The sequence below is a fragment of the Eublepharis macularius genome, chromosome 2 (assembly GCF_028583425.1).
Source record: "Eublepharis macularius isolate TG4126 chromosome 2, MPM_Emac_v1.0, whole genome shotgun sequence".
NCBI classification, from domain to species: Eukaryota; Metazoa; Chordata; class Lepidosauria; order Squamata; family Eublepharidae; genus Eublepharis; species Eublepharis macularius.
Genome location: NC_072791.1, coordinates 46,648,489 through 46,673,228, shown reverse-complemented (window position 1 = coordinate 46,673,228; position 24,740 = coordinate 46,648,489). Strand labels below are relative to the sequence as shown.

Genomic DNA, 24,740 nt, shown 5'->3' with positions numbered 1-24,740 from the left:
TATGGGAGGCAGCTGCTGTTGGAGAAAAAGCAACAAGTTCTGCACCAGGTTTGTAAAATCATGTCCTTTCAATAGCAGCAATGGGCCAATACATAAACACCACTGCCTAGTTAGTGATGTGGATTAGTTAAGAGTTCCTAGGTAATCTTTTCCAGTCTGGCAGTACTACAATAACATAGATCAGGCTGAAGAATGAACCCAGTCTGGCCCGGCATAAGAGTTACTCTGCTAGATTAGACCGAAAATTGATATAATCCAGTGTTTTTTCCAATGTGATATAAAGATTACATTTATAAGAAACTTCAGATTATCATACAGTAATCCACAGGAAGGATCAATGATGATTTGTTCAGCACTCATGCACAATAGAAGTCACCTGTGGTTCTTGCCTGTCTCTTCTTTACACTATGACCCAAGGAGATAATTTTCCTAAACAGGGACAACAAAGGACAGGGAGGCTGAAATTTATATCTAGACAATTCTCAGGCTCCCTTTTTTCCCTTCATTGTTCGCTGAACAAAGCTGTCCAACTTGTAAGTGTGACATGTATTGCCTCTCTGAATAAAAAGTGGTGAGCCCTTGCAAGAAAAGGAGTTGTGAAATCTATTTTGAAGGAGCAGGAGGAAACTTAATGGATTGATTTAACCTGGAAAAATATAGGTCAGTCTCAAATATCCCATTTATGAGTAAGGAGGTAGAGAAGGTTGTAGAAAATCAATTGCATATTATGTTGGGATGAAGTTGGTTTCATCGATGGTCTTCCTGTGCAGTCTCACATGGGACTGTGCATACGCAGGCCTGCCGATTTCGGAGATTTTTATAGCTCAACACCACTAGGGGGCGCCCTCGCTTCTCAGCGCGCATGTGCAGCCGTCTTTCCCACTGAAAATGGCTCCTTAAGAGGCGGGGCGCTCCCGACATACCCTCAGTTCCTCTTTTGCTGCCAATGAAAGAGGTTCATAGCTCTATCTGTCCATCTGAAGTTCGTCAGCAATGTCGGAAACCGCTGTTTTCAAGCGATGTGTGGCTTGCGACAGAAAAATGACAAGATCGGATGGGCATTCTAGTTGCCTTTACTGTTTAGGCGAGACTCATTATGTGCAAGCTTGTAAGCATTGCCACGCCTTCACCTCGAAGGCCAGGGCTGAGCAGGTGGGTAGATTACAAGCATCCCTTTGGAAGTGTGCCATGGAGGCAACTGATCTTCTGCCTCACCCGGTTCCGCTACCCGATCTACGGGCTCGAAAACGCCACGCTCCTGCTCTTCTCCACCCCGTTCGGAGTCTAGACCACCACCGGATTGGACTCCAACTTCGGTCCACCTTGCCTCAGAACCAACTCCAACACCATCAGGTTCAAAGACTCCTCGGAGTCGAATGCCTTTGGTATCAACAGCGGTCACTGCGTCCCCTCGGACCCGTTGGGAAGACTCCCCGAAGTGGGACACCGTCGGTTCCAATTGCCATCTCAGACAGACCTTCGGCACTCCAGCAGAGTGACTCTGCCATGGTTCCAACACCATCGGATCCGATATCGACTTCAGGGCCGGCCCGTCTGGTTATGGAAAAGAAGAGGAAGAAGAGAAAGCACCAATCTTCTAAGCAGGATAAAAGTATCCTGGAAAGTGTTCTCTCTACCCAGAACCCTCCAGAAGCATCAAAGGTGAACGGTTCCAAACCCCTCGGAAAGAAGTGCAAGGATTCAGGGGACCATCTGTCTCCACACAGTGCTCCTCATTCCAGAAGCAGTCATGAGGAGGATGTGATCCTTGTAGAAAAGCACTCCATCAGGACAACCTCGATCACTGTCTCGCGACTCTTGGTCCTCTCACTCATCCCATAGTCGGAAGGGGTGTTCTGGACATAGGGTGAGCACTTACTCGGGCAGAAGTAACTCAAGAGAATAAAATATGCCTGAGAAACCGGTTCCCAGTTGCTTCTACAGAGAGGATTCTTACTGCTCGGATCTCCATTATAGAAGAGAGTCTAGATCTCCCTCCGTAAGGGCCCATTCCTTTGTGGATTCTGGACGAACCCCATGTCCTTCGGAGTTTGATGTCGAGCGTTTCAGGGCTAGTGATTCTCCCCTATCAGATTCTTTGGATGGAGATTGGCCCCATGGAGGATACATCCCCCACAGATGACTTCAGGGCATATTAATGAACTGCTCCAACATATGGATAAGGCTCTCGAGATTGAGGTGTCTTCTGCAGAGCTGAAGTTCACCGATAAGATCCTACAGCATATCTGTTCTGGATCTACTACTATTTCCTTCCCTGTCGTTGAAGGTTTTGTGAAACTACTGACGGATCTGAAGTTAAAACCAGCATTGACTCCTGCCACAAATCGAAAGGTTGAAAACCTCTATCAAGTAACAGGTGACCTCTGCCCCGTTTTATCAATTCATCCTCCACCATCATCCTTGGTGACAGAGGAGATGCAGTCAAAGCCAAAACAGGGATCCCTATCTGTGCCCTCGGATGAGGAAAGTAATGGGGCACAAATTCTATACCTCTCCGGCATTTGAGGTAAAAATCGCTAACTACTCTGCAATGATGGCTGCGTATCACTTCCTACTTTGGAATAAAATAGCCACCTTTATACCCAAACTGCCAGAAGATATTTTTGAGAGTCATCCAAGAAGAGGCTGTTCGCCTTTCCCGCCACCAAACTAACGTCAGTCGGAATATAGCAGACACCTCCACCAGATCTTTGCTGTCAGTGGTGGTCCTTCGCTGGTATGCTTGGTTGAGACCCACAGCCCTTCCGGCAGACACAAAGAACAAAGTGGAGGATCTCCCATTTGAAGGTACCACCTTGTTCTCCGATAAAACAGATGAGTACCTTTCGAAGAAACGGACAGGCTGACTGCTCGTTCCTGTGGTGTGCCTCCGCAACACCAACATCAGAGTGCGTCTCGCTCACACTATAGATTGTTTCAGAGAGGTCGACAGCAGCGGTTCCAACCTTATCAAGGGTACACTTGTCGGAACCAGTGAGTTTACCAGAGCCCACAGTCCTCCTTTCCCAGAAGGAAATCAAGTCCGAAGGCCAAGAATGGTGCACAACATCAGCATGCCAAGGACCAGCCTCAACCCCATAAGCAGTTTTGACAATTACAGGACTCTGATCTGGTTTGGGGGGTCAGGTTGAGTGCTTTTTTTGCTGAATGGTACTCTATCACCTCTGATATTTGGGTTCAAAAGATAGTTAAGTTCGGTTATAAAGTTGAGTTTTTACAGTTACCTTACTTACGACTCCCTGTGTTTTTTTCTGAGATACTTCAAACAGGAATACTGACGGAGCTGTCTGCCCTTTTAGATAAAGGGGCTATTGAGGAAGTCACTGACCAGAACGAGTTATTAGGCTTTTATTCTAATCTTTTTCTGGTGGAAAAGAAGGATTGGGGTCTTAGGCCCATCCTGGACCTTCATAATCTCAATAAATTCATTTGGATTCGTAAATGTAAGATGATTACCCTGCAGGCAGTCCTCATCTTACTGCCCTCTGATGCTTGGTTTGTGGTTCTGGACCTGAAAGATGTCTATTTTCATATCTCTATATTTCAGGACCATAAGAAGTTCCTTCGTTTTTCCTATGGGAAACGTGTTTTTCAATATAGGGTTCTCCCTTTTGGATTATCTGTGGCCCCTCAAGTCTTCACTAAGTATATGGCAGTTGTAGTAGCTCACCTGAGACTCCAGGGATGTTGTATTTTTCCTTACCTGGATGATTGGTTGCTCGTTGGGCATTCAGCTGAGGATGTAACCAGACAAGTGTCAGTTAGCTTGTCTACTTGTCTCCATCTGGGGTTGTTTGTTAATCAAAAGAAATCCAAACTTACCCCTTCTAAAGTTATACAGTTTATAGGTACCACTTTGGATGGTACAAAGAATGCTGATTTTCTTCCCCAGGACAGAGCCATGAAGATTAAGACCCTTGTTAGGAAACTTGAGAGATGCCGTTTCCAGTTGGCTCATTTCTTCCAAACCTTATTAGGTTGTTTGGCCTCTACCACGGCTGAAGTACCGTTGGCTAGACTCCACATGCACTCTTTGCAGCTTTGGTTCACCTCTGTTTTCTCCCCGGATAGGGATCCTCAGCATAAGAGATTTAATGCCCCTAGAGAAGTCATCTGTTCTCTGGACTGGTGGTTGGTTGATGCGAATCTCTTCAAAGGGACTCAGTTTGGCTGTAGGCACCCACAGATATCAGTTACAACAGATGCTTCCAATTTAGGTTGGGGAGCCCATTGCGAGGGTTCTTACGCTCATGGTGTGTGGGGTGAATGTGAAAGTAGAGAGCATATTAACTTACTGGAACTGAGGGCTGTGTTCTATGCGTTAATTTCCTTTTTAGATATTGTGAAGAACAGAACCATCCAGATTCTCACGGACAATACAACAACTATGTTTTAGTTAAACAAGCAGGGAGGCATGGCATGTGTGACTGTGCAAAGAAGTGGTGAGAATCTGGAATTGGGTGACAGATCACTCGATGTGGTTGCATGCAGTTCATATCCCTGGCATAGACAATTTGATAGCAGACCGTCTGAGCAGATTACAAGGGGACAATCACAAGTGGTCCCTTCAAGACATTTAAGTCCTGTTTTTTCCGAGTGGGGTTACACCGAAATAGATCTTTTTGCCTCAGAAGAGAACCGCAAAGCTCCCAGTTTTTGTTTCAGAGGCGGATTAGGCCACGGGTCTCTTGGGGACGTGTTTCAACTTGTGGTCAGGACACCTTTTCTACGCGTTTCCCCCATTTCCCCTGATGTCCAGGGTGGTCAGCAAGATTCTAGCGGACCGGACGTCAGTCATCCTCATAGCTCCTTTTTGGCTGCGCCAACCGTGGTTCCATGCTCTGCTGTGGTTACAGACTCAGATGCACAAATTCCCAGGGGATCCAGATCTCTTACTTTGGAGGGGAGTATTCCACCACAGGATAGAGAAACTCAAACTGACAGCCTGGCTAATCTGTCAGGATTAAGTTTTTCCTCTGATGTAACTCACCTGTTGCAAAATGCGAGGAGGTTGTCCACTCACCAATCTTACGCTTTCAGATGGGATAGGTTTACTCATTGGTGTAAGGAACGGAGTTTAGACCCTTTCATTTCCTGCCTTCCCAAAGTATTAGATTTTCTTTGGGGTTTGAAACAACATGGATTATCCAAGGTGTATCTGGCGGCTATTTCCGCCTTTCATCCCCCGAGAGATCGCAAAATGGTATTTTCTCATCACACTGCTAAACTGTTTTTGAAAGGTTTGAACAATTTGTTCCCTCCTGTTAGGGCTATTGTCCCTCAATGGTCATTGCCTTTAGTATTGACCAGGCTTATGTCCAAGCCTTTCGAACCGTTAGCTACATGCCCTTTACATTTCCTTTCTATGAAGGTGGTCTTTTTGGTGGCAATCACTTCAGCCAGGAGGGTGGGGGAGTTGGCTGCCTTATCCTGTGAGCCCCCTTTTCTGAAGGTTCATGCTGAAAAAGTAGTCCTTTGGACTAAAGTGGAATTTTTACCTAAAGTAGTTTCTAGTTTTCACCTTTCCCAGGAAATAACTTTGCCAGTCTTTTTTCAAACTAAAACCCCGAATGCTGAGAAAGCCTTGCATTCGCTCGATGTGTGTAGAGCACTTCTTTTTTATTTGGATCGTGTCAAGCCATTTAGAATGGATTCCCACCTTTTTTTGTGTTTCTCAGGGCAAAAGAAGGGTAGGAAGGCGACTTCTCAGACTTTAGCTCGATGGGTAGTGCAAACCGTTATGAAATGTTATGAAACTGCTAACTTGCCTTGTCCATTGGGAGTTCATGCCCATTCCACTAGGTCCCAGGCATCTTCAGGTGCTCTTTTGAAGAGTGTTCCACTCCAAGACATCTGCAAGGCGGCGACATGGGCTTCAGCTGACATGTTTGTCAAACATTATGCGTTAGACGTCCTGGATAGAAGGGAGACAGCGGTTGGTACAGCAGTCCTACAGTCGATCTTCCTGTGACAACTCTTCACTGCCTCCACCCAGGTATTTAAGATTTGTAATCTCCCATGTGGGACTGCACAGGGAGACCATCGATGAAAAACAGTGTTTCACTTACCTGTAACTGTTGTTCATCTAGGTCTTCTGTGCAGGCACACATGCCCTCCCTCCTTCCCCGCTAACACTCTTGGTACTTACCTTGCAGCACAGCAGTGAAAGGACTGAGGGTATGTTGGGGGCGCCCCGCCTCTTAGGGAGCCGTTTTCGGCAGGAAAGACAGCTGTGCATGCGCGCTGAGAAGCGAGGGCGCCCCCTAGTGGTGTTGAGCTATAAAACTCTCCAAAATCTGCAGGCCTGCACGTGTGCAGTCCCATGTGTGCCTTCATGGACGACCTAGATGAACAACAGTTACAGGTAAGTGAAACACTGGTTTTTTTCATACACTTTTCAGTCTGGTTTCAAGTCTGGGTTCAGAATACTCACAGTGGTAGATGATCTTCACCATGAGGTCACTGGGGACAGTATATCCTGTTGGTTCTCCTAGGCCTTTCAGCACCATAGCCTTCTTGATCCTCAGTCACCATTTCCTTCTTGATCATCTTGCAAATTCAGGAATAGGTGATGCTGTTGTACAGTACGTCCTTTCTCATCAGGCAGATGTCATAGGTAATACCAAGGCACTTTCCCCCCAAATCCCAGGGCTGGTGGCGGATTCCTTGAATTGGCGCTTGAAGTCAGTAATGAATTGCATGAGGACCAGTAAACCAAAGCATGACTGTTGATGATGAGTAGCTGTTAACTTCAGAGTTGACTGTTGGCCTGTTCTAGATAGGTTGGTGCTCCACTTGAAGGATCAGAGTCACAGCTTGTGAATACTCCTATTTTTGTCCTTGCTGCTTGACTCTCAGGTGATGGCTGTGGTCAGGAGTCCTTTTTGTTTTCTTTCAAATTTGAGTTGTATGCCAGTTGCATCCTTTACTGGAATATGTGGACTTTGTTGCAGAAACTACAGTTGATCCAGAATGTGGTGGCTAGGCTGTTTACTGATACCACATAGTTGAAAGGAAGTTTACTCTGTAGTGTTTCATCCAATGTGCTACTTGGTCAATGGGCTTAGACTAGGGTGACTCTGTTTAGGATTCCACTGGACATTCCATAATTACAGCATCCTTAGCAAATGACCATCCAGGCTTTCTTTTTAAAAAATACCTAGCAGTGGAAAGCACACTGCCTCCTGAGGCAGTTTGTTCTACTGTCAACCAGCTCTTATCCTTGTGGAATTCTTTGTAATATGAAAACAAAACCATGTAGGACTTTAATTATAAGAACCAACTGCATGTGTCTGGTGCAAGTCAGTGAAATTTCAGAGCTGGTGAACTCAGCCAACCTCACCTCTTTTTCTGGACCAACTAAAGTTTCCAAATCATCTTCAGTTCCACATAACACACTTTGCAGTAATCTAACATAAGTGTGATCAGAGTGAACATACCATGACCAGATCTTGCTTTGCAAGGATGGGTCACAACTAGAAAACAAACCGAAGTTGGTTAGCAGCATTGTGTACTGAAACCTAATCCTCCAAAATGGATCTAATGAACCTCTCACCAACTGCAAATCTGTTCTCTCAAGACGAGTGCAGCCTCATCTAGGATAAGCTTTTCAAGAAAAGGTTGGAGAAGTATCTGTTAGATGCTTAAAATGCAAGGTGGAAGAGTGGATTGAGATACACTGTTTTTTCCAGAGGAGTTAGCAGTATTAGTCTGTAGTAGCAAAATGGCAGAGTCCAGAAGCACCTTTAAGATTAACCAATTTTACTGTAGCATAAGGTTTCGAGAACCACAGTTCTCTTCGCATCTGACAAAGAGAACTGTGGTTCTCGAAAGCTTATGCTACAGTAAAGTTGGTTAGTCTTAAAGATGCTACTGGACTCTGCCATTTTACTATGTTTTTTAACTCTCATTTTTAATACAAATATGATGGCAATATCAAAGTTATTTGGAGGATATTCTGTTCTGTGAATATGAATGATTAGTGTTTGTGAGTGTTATTGTGAATGTGCTTATTTATATTATTAATATGGCTTAACTATATTAATTATATTATGAGAGCATGATGGGGCATCATTGTACATAAATAACTTCTTTCTTTGGGATCCTTCAGGGTGACAGCTGCTTACATAAGTGTAAGTCACTGCTTTCATTACTGGTTTTATCAGAATAAATCCTCCATTATTTCCTGACTATCCAGACTTTATGACACAGTATGGTGCAGTGTTACCATATGCATGAGAAGGCTTTTTACAAGATGTTGGGGACCAATGAGAGTGGAGCCCCAGTCTCAAGCTGAGCTTTCTTCTCTAATTAAATTGCCCTTGGAAGGAACATCCGGAGACATAGTTTCCACTTTGGACTCAAGGCCAAACATTGTGAGTCTTTGTCATTTGATTAAAAATGTTACTTAACCTTTAAATTGCTACAGATGTAAAGATAGCCCTGAGTTTCTAATGTAATCTCCTCAAAGTTAAAATCGGGAAAATCTTTGTGTAATGAAACCCATATGTCATAGTGAAAGGATGCAAAGCGCTGGCAGAGTGGGCTGCTCTCGCAAGAGATTCTGCACCCAATCTTGTTAACCAGGGCTGCTTTTGGTAATCCCTCATCTCCTCACTTGCAAGAAATCAATCTGTACTACTGAATCTCTTCAACCAGCAGCCACAAAATTTACTGCAGGAGGCAGTTTGGGGACAGTTGTAGTGGGAAGGAAGACCAAGGCAACAAGGCTAAATACAGGATTGAGGGATTGAAGTTCCAAAGAGGAGATTATATTAAACTGTGCTCCACCCTCCCAGCAACTGGAAAATTAAGCTTTCGTTTTTGGCTTCTGCCTCCTGTCTTCACTACCTGGTTTGAGATCTTTCTATTCTGAGGCAGAAAATTTAATTCCTGGTTCAGGAGCCTCTCGTTATTTATAGCAACCCAATGGCTGTTACTGGGAAAGGGTGGATTTGTTCAAATACTCAGCTTTTATTGTAACCTAGGCCGATTACATCCTAAATGGGTATTTTCTGAGGTCTTCAGTGCCCCCACGTCGCTATCTAACTGAGGAGATTAATTTGTAACTGAGCTATTGCAGTTGTATCTATTGTTGATTTTCTTTTGTTGTGATAGATGTACTGCATAGAATTGATTGTAAATTTTGCTCTGACACAGCGATTCATGTTTCTGTTTTGCGCTATACAGATTTTTGTGGTTGTTTGGTAGTACAATGAAATCTGCATTAAGGCCACACCTCCAAGAGGCAAGTCCTTTGGATTAAGCAACCATTTAAAAATATTCCCAGGGTTTCCAAGACAATTTTGTTTAGCCATTCATTAGAAGACCCACCTCTATGCATTAAGCGACTGGCTCCCCTTGTTCCCCTGGGTAGCCAGTGACGACAGCTATTATTGTATGTTTCACCAGCAACAATTTCATCTAGAATGTAGGCGGCAGTTTCTTTTCTCCTCCTGCTTGCATCTATACCAAATCACTTCTGATACTTCTAGAACAAAATTTCTTTTGAGGTACAATGAATGCTTAACAGGCATGGTGTTTTTTGATGTTTCACCCATCTTCAGGATGGGGGAGGGCTCTGACTGAAGAAATTGAGATTGAAACTGATCACTATCCAATCTGAATTTTACTCCCATTATCAGTAATATTCTGTGCTAGGATTCCTGGGCATGTAGAACAGAGAAACAGCATAAACATACAAGAAAATAGGAAAATTCAAAAACTCTTTTCAATTTGGATGACATTTACAAATTATGGTAGGCTTATTTTGATAGCTATCAAGACCTTTCCTCAGTTTTGTATCGTACCTTTTAAAATTTAGAGCCTGGTTGCCTCCTTAGTGTGTATGGAGAAGAGGAATACAGAATAGCAGAAGGCTGTCTCCTGCTCCTAATGGGATTTCGTAGCAGCATGTGCGAGTTTGTTTCAGAAGTCAGAAATGAACAGATGTTGGTATAAATTACCTCTGTGTCTGATGTCTTGCAAATTAAAAGCGCGGTTGGCATCACTAAACAATTTCACCAGGTGGGGGGGGGAAGGGTGAGCGGGTGGTGATTATTGTAGCAGGTCGGTAAGAATCTTTAAGCTGTAGCCGAGCAGGATAGCAAGGATAAAGGAATGAAGAATAAAATGAGAGGTCTGTGAATTAATCAGAAATGTTAACATCTCCGATGACAAGCAAACAGGAGGGCACGTGCTCTGGAGCAGCCCCCAACTCACAGTAATTTCACTTGGAGTGCTGAACTAGTCAGTGCTTGCTGCCTGATTTATAGGGTGCAGCCCTCTTCAGGGGCGCATAGTTGTCACACATTCGTATATCTCGTATATGGGACTAGTGCTGTGGAAAACTTCCATTCCATCAGTTGATAATGCTGCAGTTTGACATTACTTTACGAAGAACAGGGTGTGGGGTATGATTCAACATGAAATTTCTAGAACTTCAAACTTCCTGTGATTGTTTCTAAGTTTAAGGAGAGTTTTTTATTCCACAAAATGACTCCAAAAATGACTGATGAACATGATGTATCATGTTTCTTTTTACAGAAGAATCTTCATTTTATAGCTTCTCTCTTTCACAGATATGTGTAATGCTAATTCCCATCATAAGAATATTTGGAGGACATAGCTGTTAAAGTACTTGTCTGTTTCAGGTCACACAGCAAGGGCCAGTTTACACAACCATTTTCATACAGTGAAGTGTAAGTTGAGTGGATATGGTTTGATTTTTTCCTGTCCTGGGCATGTTATGAATTGGTCATGTGATTGCTTTGGATTCCCTTTTCCCCCAGTATTGGTCATCATTAAGCTCCATGTATTTAAATGCTGAGGAGGTACAGTAAAATGGAAACTGAGTGTGGTTAATCCTATGACCACTTTCAAACTACATTGATTCAACCTACATATCATAGCCTAATCACGTTAACTATGAATTGTCTTAATTAAAGGCTTTATGGGATTTAAATTCTATACTTAAACTTTATTTAAAATAGTTATACCCTTCAGCTCCGGAATAGAACAATCATACACATTTTCCTGAATGCAACAACTGAAAGTACCTGCTGCAACCACTCTGGAAGGCCATTCCAGAGGAATGGATCTGCCACAGAGAGAGCCTGTGACCTAACTGTTGCCAAACGAGACACTCATAGGTGAGGGTACCAGCAGGAGGCTATCTGAGGAGTGTAATTGGCACGTGGGGGTAAATTGGGAGATTCAGTTTGAGAGGCATAAGGCCCCCTGGCCATGAAGGGATTTAAAGGAGATAATTAGCACTTGGAATTAGGCCCCAAAGCAAATAGACTACTAATGCAATTGACATGGCATGAGCATTCACATAGAATCATAGAGTTGGAAGGGGCCATACAGACCATCTAGTCCAATCCCCTGCCCAGTGCAGGATCAGCCTAAAGCATCTCTGACAAGTATTCATCCAGCCTCTTCTTGAAAACTGCCAGTGACGGGGAGCTCACCACCTCCCTAGGCAGCTGATTCCACTTTTGAACTACTCTGACCGTGTACATGGAGTGCATTACGGTGGTCTGGTCTGAAGCTTAGGATATTGGTGTGGCTAGATCAGCAAAGTATAAATAAGAGGCCAGCTTATGAGCCAGATGTAATTGAAAAGTGCTCTTAGCAACAGCACTGACCTGCTTATCCATAAACTAGGCTGGGTCCAAGAGCGCTCTCAGGCTTTAATTTTATTTACTAGAGAAACTTAACCCCAGTGGTGGTGTAGTGATTGGAGCATCATACTGGGATTTCAGAGACCCAGGCTTAAATCCATACTCTGACATGGAAGCTTACATGGTGATTTTGGGCCAGTCTCTCACTCTTAGCCTAGTCTGCCTCACAGGATTGTTGTGAGGATAAAATGGAGAAGAGAATGATGTAAGCACCTTTGGATTCCTACTGGGGAGAAAGACAGGATATAAATGAGGAAAATATTTTTTAAAAAATCTAAAGCTGGTTGATCAACACTAGCAAAGCACTCTGCTTTCCCAACCAGCTTTCTTTTGTTAACCTTAGTCACTTAACCACAGCCTCAGGATACTGGCCAAGCACCTTCACAGCTAGTTCTTAAGGCTTCAGTAATGATACATAATGCTTGGTGTCATCCACATATAAGTGACAACCTATTCCAAAACTCTTGAGCCAAAGATTTTACATACAGATCAAAGAGCACTGGAGATAAAATGGATTCTTGGGGCACCCCACACGTCAGGTCCCAGGCAGCTGTTTCTGCCTCTCCTATGAAAATTGTTTCCTGCCAGCAAGACACTGAGGAAACCAGTGGAGGGCTGTCCCTTTTATCCCTGCTGATAGGTCTAACAATATCAACAGTACTGGATTGCCCTTATCCAGTTGTATTGGAGATACAATGGTGCTGTTTTAGTCGCAAAACAGCCTGAAAGACTGAAATAGGCTAAGGGAAGATGTCTCAGCCAGAAATGCCTGCAATTTCTCAGCCACAGCCTAACCAATGACCTTACTGTATCAGAATGCCCATCAGTGTGGCATGCTGTATTTACTTTCTTCCATAGAATGTGAATTATTTACATTGATGTCTTTGGGAGATAATAAAGGATCAAAAGCTAGGACACAGCTGAAGTTAGGAAAAAACTACTTGATACCCATGTGGAACATATGAAACCACCTTATACTGGCTCAGACGTTTGGCCTGTTGAGGTCAGTATTGTCTACTCCACAGCTCTCTGGGATTTCAGGTGGAAGTCTTTCTCATTGACTACTATTACATTTAACTGGAGATTCAGAGGGTTGAACATTGAACATCAGCCCTGAGCTACAGCTGCATCCCCTAAAGTATCTGGGGGGTGCCTCCACTTCAGTATTGTTACTTACTGCAGCCTTATAAATCAGGCATATGCAGAAGGTAAATCTTGATCTATTGGTGGACCACTGACCAATTTCTGGTGAGCATGCTAATTGCATTATGGTTGCTTGGATTTCTGCAAAAAAAATGTTGGACTAAGTGGAGATGTGTCTTGTCTGACCTTACAAATAATTTGTTTGTTCTTACGCTCTCAAGCAAGAGTAGCACAGATCAGTTACACTTTTGAAAACTTCTAATATGACTGTGCCAGGGAGTGTTTGGGCAGGGGCACGGGGGTGGTTCTGGTTTGTAGATGATACCTTTATCATTTGGAGCCACAGTGAGGAAGAATTGATGGAGTTTTTAAACCACCTCAACAATATCCACCTGAACATACAATTCACCATGTGAATGCACCTGAACATACAATTCACCATGTGAATTATTTACATTTATGTCTTTGGGAGATAATAAAGGATCAAAAGCCAGGACACAGCTGAAGTCGGGGGGAAACTTCCATTTCTAGATACTTGGTCATCCGCAAAGCAAACTTTCAGTTAAGTCACAAAGTCTACAGGAAACCAATTCACACGGATTGGTACTTACACAAAAACTCCAATCACCACCCTCAACAGAAAAGAGGCATAATAAAAACATTAGTAGACCATGCAAGACTGATATGTGAACCGCACTTTCTCAACAAGGAAACTAATCATCTAAACCACACACTCCAATCAAATGGCTACTCCAGAAATGAAATCAGAAGAGCAATTAAACCAAGCATAAATCAAACAACCAAGGAAAAACAGTCTCCCACAGGAAAAGTGTTTTTGCCATATATCAAAGGAATCACTGATCAGATGGGAAAGCTTATGAAAAAGCACAACCTTCAAGCAGTATTCAGACCCACCAGAAAAATACAACAGATGCTACGATCAGCAAAAGACAGTAGAGACCCCCTCACCTCTGCAGGAGTATACCACATACCCTGCAGCTGTGGACAAGTTTACATCGGGACCACACAGCGTAGCATCCAGACAAGAATAAAAGAACATGAAAGACACTGCAGACTTGACCATCCGGAAAAATCAGCAGTGGCTGAACATAGCCTAACTCAAACAGGACACAGTATCCTATTCCAGGACACTAAAATACTGGACAACACTTCCAACTACTTCGTCAGATTGCACAGGGAAGCCATTGAAATCCATAAGCATAAGCACAATTTCAACAGGAAAGAAGAGACTTTAAGAATGAATAGAGCATGGTTTCCAGTCCTGAAAAACACCAGGCTAACAAAAGACTCTATACCCTACAATAGCCCTGCAGAGAAGATTAGCATATCAAGCACCAATCCATATGCAAAAGAATTTCCTCAGGATACAGTGAAGCCTCCCTCGATTAGCATTCCACACCCTGGGAAACTCTTACAGGATGACTCAGCCCAACCCCACCTTCCTGAGTAGATATAAATTACCTGCCAACATCTTTCCCACACTGTGACACTGAGAGATCTCTGTCTTTCGGTGCTACACCTCTGAAGATGCCAGTCACAGCTGCTGGCGAAACGTCAGGAACTACAATGCCAAGACCACGGCTATACAGCCTGGAAAATCCACAACAACCATAGTCTTTATTTTACTATCTGCATAGAACAAAGGGTATCAGGAAATCTGCATCTTTGTTTATCTGTTATGCTGGTGCACGAAAAGAGCTTGCAGCTTCCTCTCAGTCTTTGTCTAGATGGATTGTTTCCACTATTAAACTGTGGTTTAATGTTTTGGAATGTCCGTTTCTGGCTAAAGCCCTTTCCACATGAGCTCAGGCTGCTTCAGCTGCATTTCTTCGTGGAATTCCTGTCAAGGATGTCTGCCAAGCTGCATCTTGGGCTTCTCCCGATACATTCATCTGGCACTATTCTGTGGACACAAATGCAAGACGAGACTCAGCAATTGGCACAGCTGTACTTCACTCGCTCTTTGGCTGAGAACTCACACTCGCCTTTATTGGTGAGTAGCTCGCTGTACTCACAATGTGGGGCTGCACAGGACAGCGATGAAAACAGTGTTGCACTTACCTGTAACTGTTGTTCATTGAGTATCTTCTGTGCAGACACACATTCCCTCCCTCCTGCCCCGCTGTGAGTGTTATTTAACTGTCTCTCCTGCGGCTCAGGAGAACTGAGGGAATCTGGGGGTGCTCACCCTAGCAACCACGTTTTTGGCGGGAATGAGGCTGCGCATGCGCAGAACGGGCAAGCACCCCATTAACAGATTTCAAGCTAGAAAAGTCTCTCCACGGCAGACCTGCGCGTGCGCAGTCCCAATGTGTTTTTGCATAGAAGATACTCGACGAACAACAGTTATAGGTAAGTGCAACACTGTTTTTATTTATAAAATGGTGTGACTGACAGGACTGGTTCCAGCTCCGCCTCTCCTGAGAGACAGCCAATGGGTGCAGATGGAAAGATGGGCCAATTAAACTTAGACTCTGTTAAAGGGGAAAAGGAGGTTTCTGAGAAACTAACAGGGGAGAAGGATTTGAGATGCTGCTCAGAGAGACAGAAAATTAACTGGCTGTTAATCTGTTCTTTTACTTTGAAACCTTTCCTGTTCAACCCCATTCTGTTTGGTAGTTTAAAATCTGTTCATTCCTATATTCCATTGTGTAAATAAAGTTTGTTTTTGTTTTGTTTAACCCTAGCTGGCTTAGATCCAGAGGAGTTAGCCATGTTAGTCTGTAGTCACAAAATAGTAAAGAGTCCATTAGCACCTTTAAGATTAACCAACTTTATTGTAGCATAAGCTTTCGAGAACCACAGTTCTCTTCATCAGATGCACACATAATAAACAATAAAGTTGGTTAGTCTTAAAGGTGCTACTGGATTCTTTACTATTTTCTTGGCTGGCTTGAGATTGTTAGCTGTGGGGAAGTATCTGACACACCCAAACGCTCTGGTCACATTAAATGGGCCTGGTCTAAATAGTAACAACAACAACATTCAATTTATATACTGTCCTTCAGGACAGCTTAACACCCACTCAGAGCGGTTTGCAAAGTATATCATTATCTCCACAACAAATACCCTGTGGGGTGGGTGGGGCTGAGAGAGCTCCAGAGAACTGACTAGCCCAAGGTCACCCAGCTGGCTTCAAGTGGAGGTACAGGGAATCAAACCTGGTTCTCCAGATTAGAGTCCCGCACTCTTAACCACTACACTAAACTGGTTCTCAGTGGCAGCCTATATTAATGGAAAGTAACTTCTGAGTTCCTTTTTCCCCAATAGCCCCGGGCTGTAGCTGGGTGAGGGGAGGTACATACAGGGAAATGGCTGCCTGTCTGGTGGAGCCTCTGGAAGAGGAAAGAGGGGACCCTGTGAGGTTTTGGATCAGGGCTTTCTGCCTGCTGTAATCGGGGCTAGACAGGTGGTGTGTGGCAGTGGACTCCCAGCCTTTACTTGCCTGGGTGGCAATGGGGTGGGAAAGGCTTGTGTGTCTATGAGTGTGAGGTGGAGTCTACCCCCCTCTATCTCCATACATGGCATATAGGTTATGAAGCTGCTCTGTGTTGAATGAAACTGATGGTTCATCTATTTCGTTACCTCTGACTGCCAGTTGCCTTGCAGGGCCTCAGGCTGAAAAGAATATTTCCAGTCCTGCTGAGATACTTCAGTGTTTAGGTGTAAAGAAAGTGAAACTAGCTGGTCCATGAGAGTCAGTAGAATCAGGGATTAAAGTCCCAGTCCTAAAAAAAAAACCCTGAATACAGCATTGGTAGTAATGCCACCATTTCCCCCAACTAAATCCTAGCTCAGAGCCTGGGGGAAACAAGCGTCTAGCTTTACCTAATACTGCTTGAGAGTCACCTCTGCAGAGTCTCCACAGAAGTTACAAAGGTAGCTGGACCAAACCAGGCAGTGGTTTAGGTTGAAGCCAGGAACTAAACAAAAGCTGCTCAGTTGTGAAGAATATTTTGTTCATTATAAATGTGCATTAAAAGATTATCATGTGGAAAGTGTATAAAAGAATAGATAAAAACAAAAAACAGCTAATTAAAACTAACACTTTACATACCCAGCAGAGTCTTTTGCCATTCTAAGCCACAATGGCAACTGTTAGGTGTAACACAGCATTCTTAGTCAATGTCAAAGTTTCCATGTCCAAGACATCAAGTCAAAGTTGTAATCTGTAACTGAAAAAGGCCATAAGGAAGCTCCGGACCTGGCCCCAAAAGCCACTAGCACAAAACTGACTTATTCAATTTATTCCTAATTGCCTAGCAGCCTGAGAAGCTTTCATCAACCAGTCAGTGCCCACAATAACATGTGAGGTTGACATTTTGCAGTTATGTCAAGCCCATATAGCGTTACCATTAGCATGTACCATCTTGTCATGAGAACCACAGCTGGGTCAGATGAGCGCGATTAGTTGGAACACTCAGGCTTGCTTCTGACCTTGGAGACTTCAACAACAGCGCCTGGGCTTTAAAATAAGCTCCTGTAGATTCACTCTCACAATATCAACACTGACCCACAGTTCATATAGATTCTGGCCAAGCAGGCCTATTTCTTTATACTAGGAACTGAACCTGAAAGTTTCTACATGCAAAGTGTAACACTTCCACTGAGCTGTAGTCCCACAATCCTGTGTGCTTTCCCTACTGAGGGGGAGGGGCATATTAACTATTTTTTCGTTTGCCTGGCTAGATGAACTGTTGAAAAACATTTTCATCCATTGAAAGGCTACCCTGATCATCAACATTTTCATCCATTTATTGAAACATAATAAAATGCAGAGGGGGGTGACTTTACCAGGGGGTGGAGAGGCAAATGAGAATTTCTAAGCAGCTACCTTGTTAGATTGTTATATATAGAATAATACATAGAATATTGATAGAAAATAATTAACTATAAGGACTGACTAACTAATACTATTCTTGGTAAAAATTGTATAATGTACTAAATTGAATAAGTCTACCTGAAGATATATATGGATCAAATTGATTGATAACTTTTGATGATAGTTATATAGATGTATAATCAAAGTAGAATAAAAATAATAATATAATTAAATATAACTAAAGCAGAATGAAGATAAGATATGCAGAAAAAGTAACATATAGAGTATAAGTTAAATTGGTTGACTTATATGAATGTATGGTTTATATGGTTTATGGTTTACAGAAATATTTGAAATTATGAAAAAATGGGACAAATTGTTTGTCTAACATGGAAGAAGGGACTTAAAGATAGGGTACAGAGTATTAAAAATAGTTAAAGAATTATTGCTTAGAATAAAGGGAAAGTATATGTTTGTTAGATAGATGGATTTAAAATGAGTAAGGGAAAAGGGACAAAGGGTTGGAAAACTGTTGGAAGTCTACAAAAAGGGGGGGAAAGGGAGGGGGTTAGAAATTGGGAAATGGGGGAATTGATTGTAATGTGAAATTAAATGATTCTAATCCAATAAAAATTTTATTTAAAAAAAAAAAACATTTTCATCCATTGAAAGGCTACCCTGATCATCAACAAAGTGTTGCAACCCTACATGTCTAAACAATTGCTATTGACACTTGTAATGAAAAATAAACCTCTGCGCTTGGCGCAGTATTTCTTCACTCTGACAGAGAGTTGTGTGGTCATTGCTTAGGGGAAGCTCACAAGGTGTTGCACACCCAGGGACCTTTGCAGTATACAAACCTCCACCTCTTACCGCTGATGGGCATTTTACTCATTACAAAAAATAAAGATACCACATAAAAAGGAAATTGGTCTAATGTTCTCCTTAAAAATATATCTAGACTTGAAATACATAACACTAGGGTACCTTCACTAGGATCATCAGACTCACAGTCAGAAATACTTCTGCAGGAAAGTAGCTATGTAAAACCCTGCAGTACTCTTCCTAGAGATTGATGATGCAGAAGAAAACATATAAGCCCTGCCTTGCTGTATTAAACATTCACAGAATGACAATACACTGCAAGGGCGTAGAGCAAAGCTCTATAAACTTTACTTTAACACACTATCCATAGATGAGCTACACTGAGGGAATATAAACCCCATTATGTTATAGCATCCTGGGAGCATCACAGCCAAGGGGCAATGAAAATGCTGTCTCATTTATGTTTAAGATCATAAGCATCCAGGGACAGGTAATCTTGAAATGGAGGGAGACAGAGGTCCATAATCTCTGAAGGGTTATAGCATCCAGGAAGAGATGCCCTGAGGAGGAGTAATGGCACTCTAGATTATTCTATTCATAGATGGATATAGTAGAAAAACTGAAAGAGATCTTGAAGACATTCCCTGGTATTATTCTGTAGCCGGAAAAAAGGAAATGGGTATGGGATGAAATGAGACAGCTTGTAGATATTATGGCTGAGCTTTGATGTTCTCAATGTTTGGCCTTTATTTCCAGGCTGCTAAGAACTCTAAACTGCAGCACAGATTTATTTCTTCATTTTATATCTTACCCTGCTACATTGATACCACAAAACCATTTTAAATGAATTTCACAAATGAAGTATTTTAAATATATCCAGTTTACTGGTATTTTTTTCCCTTCTAATTTCAGCCCGAGAAATGACCAGAGGGAAATTCTTGAACATCCTGGAAAAACCAAGGAAGTAGCTGAATGCGGTGTATGCACAGAAATACACCTGACTAATGGAAACTACCAGAATTCTACATGTGCTGAATCTGAAAGACAACTGGCCACCTTATACTTACAGATATATTCCCTATCTGTTGGCCCGTTTTGTGACGAGAAGCACCAATTTTGGTATGGGCTGACAACATCCCTCAGTGGGGCAATTTTACCTCCTGACCTTTAGCAACTTCTGAACATTCTGCCAGAAGAATTGGAATTTTTTTTGACACAGTTTGATCAGAATAATGGTCTCATACCTCTGCAATACCTTAAGTAAGATTCTTTTATGGTATCACCATGTGCCTCTGGGTAATATATATGTGGCTTTTTTGTGTGTCCCGTTATCTTCTCTTTTTAGGACAAGAGTATCTTTTGTGTAACTGCCATGCTGAAAAGGCTAATTCCTGTATTTAAAAAAAGAAAATTATATATTTGTAAATTATAAAAAAGCATTTTATTGGTTTGTCCTAAGCTTGCTGGTTTTCTCACAAATGAGTATTGTGTGTAAATTCTTATTAGCCGCAAACATCACAGAAAGGACATATGTTACCATTCTTTTTGTCTTGTGGCTATCATTGCTTCAGAAACTAGTTGGCATAGGGAGCCACACATCAACCCTGAACTTTACTTCTATGTAGACCTTGAGTGCCATAGTATTTTAGGTGGGATGTAGAACTGGAAGGTGTCTTGCTTCACATCATGAATGTAAAATAATCTTGTAAAATAGACACCTGTGCTGTACACTCAGCTTTATCAGTTTGTCCAGTGTAAATCCAGTTTGGTATCAGTATCTAGCTGAGTCAGTGGAAGAAGTAAGACAAGCTGAAATTCAAAACTTCCCAGAACTGAATTTACAGATTTCCTTTATATTATTTTTACAACTCCAGAAAACAAAATTCAGCAAAAGTGACTTCTCTGGCAAGACTTAGAGAACAATGATGATGTATGTAGCTTGTTTCACCTTGCAGAGAGGGGGACACTTACAGTTGCTTATTCACAAGAAACACAGCAGGACTTTGCTTTCAGATTCTTTTCTCTAGAAATAGGTTATAATTACAGACCAGCCAGTCACAAGCACCTTTAAGTCCCATTAATTTAATGGGACCGTTGCATGTATGCTTAAATCATTCCCATTGTAATATATTCAAACATAAGAGCTTGACTTTTGTTTAATTGTGGCCTGTAAAAACTATTAAGATACCATTTTGCTCTGGTTCAGAAAAAAGTATTTAAATATAGGTTTGGGGGCTGAACCTTTCTCAGTCTGTCTTTGACACACGCACAGATTTCAGTGAATTTTACTCACTTTGTTCAACACGTAGGTGAAAAATCGCTGTGGTAGAGCAGACTTTTATATTTGCTAAATTATTTGTTTCTACCTTAAATCTTTATATATTTGTCAGCCTTAGTATAGCGGGGGCCTTCTATTTTATTAAGCACAAGTAGTTCAGCCAGGTCTTTGCCATATTGAAGCAGATGAAGTTTTTCACATGGTCAGATTTTTAGAAGACTGGAAGTTAAATGTGAAAAGATCTTAGCTGACGTAGGAGTAAGACTGAAAGCAAGCAAAAATTGAAAGCAGGAGGAACAGTTGGGCAGATGAAATGTGGATGAGGGTTTTTATGTGTGTGGCTGTTTAATGTTTATATTTCTGTTTAAACATATTCAAATGTATTTTGTTTGCAATATAAGGCAAATGAATCCCCCCAAAATGTGACTGTAATACAGCCTGTTACAAACGTTTCAGTCCCATTGATTTTAACAGGACGTATTATAAGTTTTTTGCTTTAACTTTCTTGTCTTTACTATCCAAACAGGATAGTAAAGTGTTTTCACTTTCGCTGCATCATGTGTTTGCATTTTGAAGGATCTTGAAATGCATTATGAGCTTGTGAAACTGAAAACTTTACGCAACACTTGGAAGTCCACATATCAGCCCAGTCATGAATCCCAAATTTGATTAGTTGCTACTCTTCTGTATTTCGAAAAACAAATGTCCTGGACTTTTATCCTCTATTTATATATTTTTTATTTTTCATCTCTAGGTGTGTTAGCCTTGTAAGATAGTATAATTTGCATTACCCTGAATGATAATATATTCTGGATTAGTAGTCACATAATAAATAAAGGTGAAGCAATATGCATTTTTCACAAACAGTCTTGTAAAATGTGGAAAGTATGATGTCACTAAAAAGAAAGAAACTCTTATTTGTATTTTATTACCAGCTTTTAACTGTCAGTTTAATCCTGTGTATGTTTACCTAGACAGAAGTCCTACTGAATTTGCTGAGGCTTCCTTCTTAGTACATATGATGGGAATGAGTCTTGCAATCTGTGCCTATTCATGTTAACTAAGAAATAATTTCTCTGAGTTCAGTGGGATTTATTTCCAAATAACTATGCATATACTTCAGTGAAATCTAAATCCTATTTGTAAATTTCTAAATTATTGAATGTTGATAACTGTTTTGAACAAAATATATTCCCTAATGTCTGTCTGCTTTGTGATACATATGAGAGACAATACAAAAATCTGTATTATGTATACAGTATGTTTTTTACTTTTCATTTAAAGATGGAAAGAATAGAAAGTATGGAAGTAAGACAGAAGGGCAAGTGGCCTGAATGCACCAGAGGATTTTCATGAACAAAATAGGGACATTTTTTGCTAATTCCTTCTGCCACAGTCAACTCACTTCTCATGCTGTTCCTGGGGGATCTCCTGTCCCCCAGGAGAAACATTTCTATGGTCATTTTGAGTTGCAGCAGAAGAATGAAGGCAAAGAAGCCCTACTCTGCTAATGGAAATCCCTTCAATGTACAGAAATTACCAGCAGATCCAAGTTAGTTGTTCTTTGTTTAGGCAAAAGTGCATACAGAATCATGATGTCTTTTTTTCTCTGAGAGAAACAGTTTATTAGGATTGTGTTTTCTGATATCTCTGAAATGCTCAGCTTTCAAACATTAATCACTTTGCTATCAATGAAATTTACAAGAATCCTTATTGTAGATAGTTAATGAGACTGAACTAGTATGAGCTAAATTAAACACATTATTTACAAGTGCTGGAATTAAGACATTCTATTTGTACCATAGAAAAGCTTCATCTTTAGACGTACCTACACAAAATTATAGAAAAGAAATCTTATCATAATACCAAACTTAAGCTCTGTTCCCTTTAAAATGACAACGCTTAATATTCTCTATAAGATTTGTGAAATTTAGCTCACAGCCTCAAGCTTCTGTTCTGTCAGCTCCCCAAATGATAACTAAGATGACAAAGTGAACTCTTTTTTATTATACTTAAATTACTTTGCTTTCACACATTTAGACAGAGTGTAGTTGGTATTTGATTGTAACTTTTGTCATTGTTCCTCATAACAATGTATTTTTTTTAAGCTCAACTGATGGTGGACATCTTCAGATAAATGCACAAAGAATTCTCTTCCTTCAGGATGACTTCTTCTCCAGTGGCTCGCAATAAAAAATTAGCTTTGTAATAACACAATAAGGCAGAAATACCTGTTTTTAATTAGCAATTAATTCAATCTAATGTGATTTTAAATATTATGCAGTAATCATAGCTGAACAGTGTCACGAAAGGATAAGTTAATTGAATGCCTTAGCTGTGTATTTCCATACCTTAACAAGCTTGGAGAATAGGAGACCTTCAACAAGAAAAATGTATTACATTCAAGTGTATCCTGTTGATGCTATTAAGTCTTTCAGCATCCCTTAGTTTCAGGGAACACAACAAGGTTTTTATTGCAATCCATATGAATCAAACACAGAGCCTGGTGTACTTTTTAAGTCATCTTTTTGTGGTTTTCTTTTCCTATCAGAATGGTCCCAAAGTAGAAGTTATTTCCTTGGGGCCTGTGTCATAGAAATTTGTTATCCTTACATAAGTATATAATGTTTCGCAAGATATATGAAGAATTTGAGGCTATGCACTTTTTGATGCTGTTTTCTCATCTCACCTTGGTGGACTTGAAGACATCTAGCAAGAGTCTGAGACTTGGAAGCAGGTAAGTAATAATGAATAAGACATGCCGTATCCAGACAAGATTTGAGAGTAAAGGTAGCTAGCAACTTGATGACTCTTGTGTTTGCTAGCGTTAAACTTTACATCTTCACAGATGTTCAGCTAGATGACATGGTTTGGAATGCCCTCCTTTGAAGTATTACAACAGGAAATGAGAAAGTGCTAAATATGACATCAAATCTTAATCACATTTTCTAGTAGGCACAATATTGTAGTCTTCGAATGATGGCTGCTCACACCACTTTTCTGGTGAGAAAACTAATTCTTCAAATTCAAGACTAACAATATGAGGCACATTGTAATAGCACTCTACAGTTACTACTGGTTTCCTGTAGTCCTCTGAGCCCCACCTGGGATATCCCAATATAGCCCTCAACTACCTTAATTGCCTCTAAGACTGCTTCCTTTACCCATGTTTGTTTGCAATCCATATGAATCAAAGAATGACAAGGAAAGGTAGTCTTGCTTTCTGCTCTTCTGTTAGGAAAATCCTTTCCATAGAGATTCACAGGGCTGGCTTGTCTCCTGGATGTGGTGTAAGAGCCTTCCCTTCTTATTTGGATTGCTATCTGATCCACACCTTAGAGCTTCATAACATAATGGGATTATAAACTGAAGTGAGTGAATGAGTAAGAAACATGTACTTTGACTTTTAAGAGTTTTCTGTTGGACTTGTTACACTGTTGGCAGTCTAAAATTAAGCAAGCAACTCGCTTGGCCCAGTTCATGTATTTGACAGATGCCTCATAATTGGCTTTAGGAGCACTGGCTGCTACTGCATTTGTGAGCTAGCTAGAATTGTGTGGAGGTGCCATGCAAATGAGCAAGTGCCCTTCCATATAGGTAGAGTAGCTACAGGCATCATAGCCCCATGATAGCTATGGCCTTTCATGAACAGATACCATCTTGGAGCGATGTGGGTGACCACAAATTGTGTGGATTGTGTGACATGCCAGTTTATGCAAAAGGAATTGCCTGGCCAGGCTGTAATGCTAGCGGCAGGATAAGCACCTAAACACCTTAAGGTGGGCATGTGGCAAGTAAATGAAAAGAACCACTATCCAAGATAAAAAAAAAATGTCATATGGAACACATTTTTACAGGGTATTACCCCAAGCATTTATGTGCATTCAGGTCCGCCCCCCCCAACCATCCTAAGACTTCTGTTTTCTACAGCAAGGTTCACAAAATT

General features: G+C 41.4%; 1 protein-coding gene across 4 annotated transcripts in view; it reads left to right on the top strand.

Moving 5' to 3' along the window:
* LIN52 (lin-52 DREAM MuvB core complex component) overlaps positions 1-21,999 on the top strand; it is an 81,400-nt gene extending 59,401 nt beyond the window's left edge. For 2 of the 4 annotated variants that reach the window (XM_054972809.1, XM_054972808.1), the window contains exons 6-7: positions 5,805-6,016; positions 19,429-19,504. In XM_054972809.1, the coding sequence (XP_054828784.1) occupies positions 5,805-5,992 (188 nt within the window). In that variant the 3' untranslated portion in view covers positions 5,993-6,016; positions 19,429-19,504. Of the gene's footprint in view, positions 1-5,804; positions 6,017-10,673; positions 10,722-19,428 lie in introns of all 4 variants that reach the window. The other 2 variants (XM_054972810.1, XM_054972811.1) reach the window with 2 other exon arrangements.
* The last annotated feature ends 2,741 nt before the right edge of the window (positions 22,000-24,740 follow it).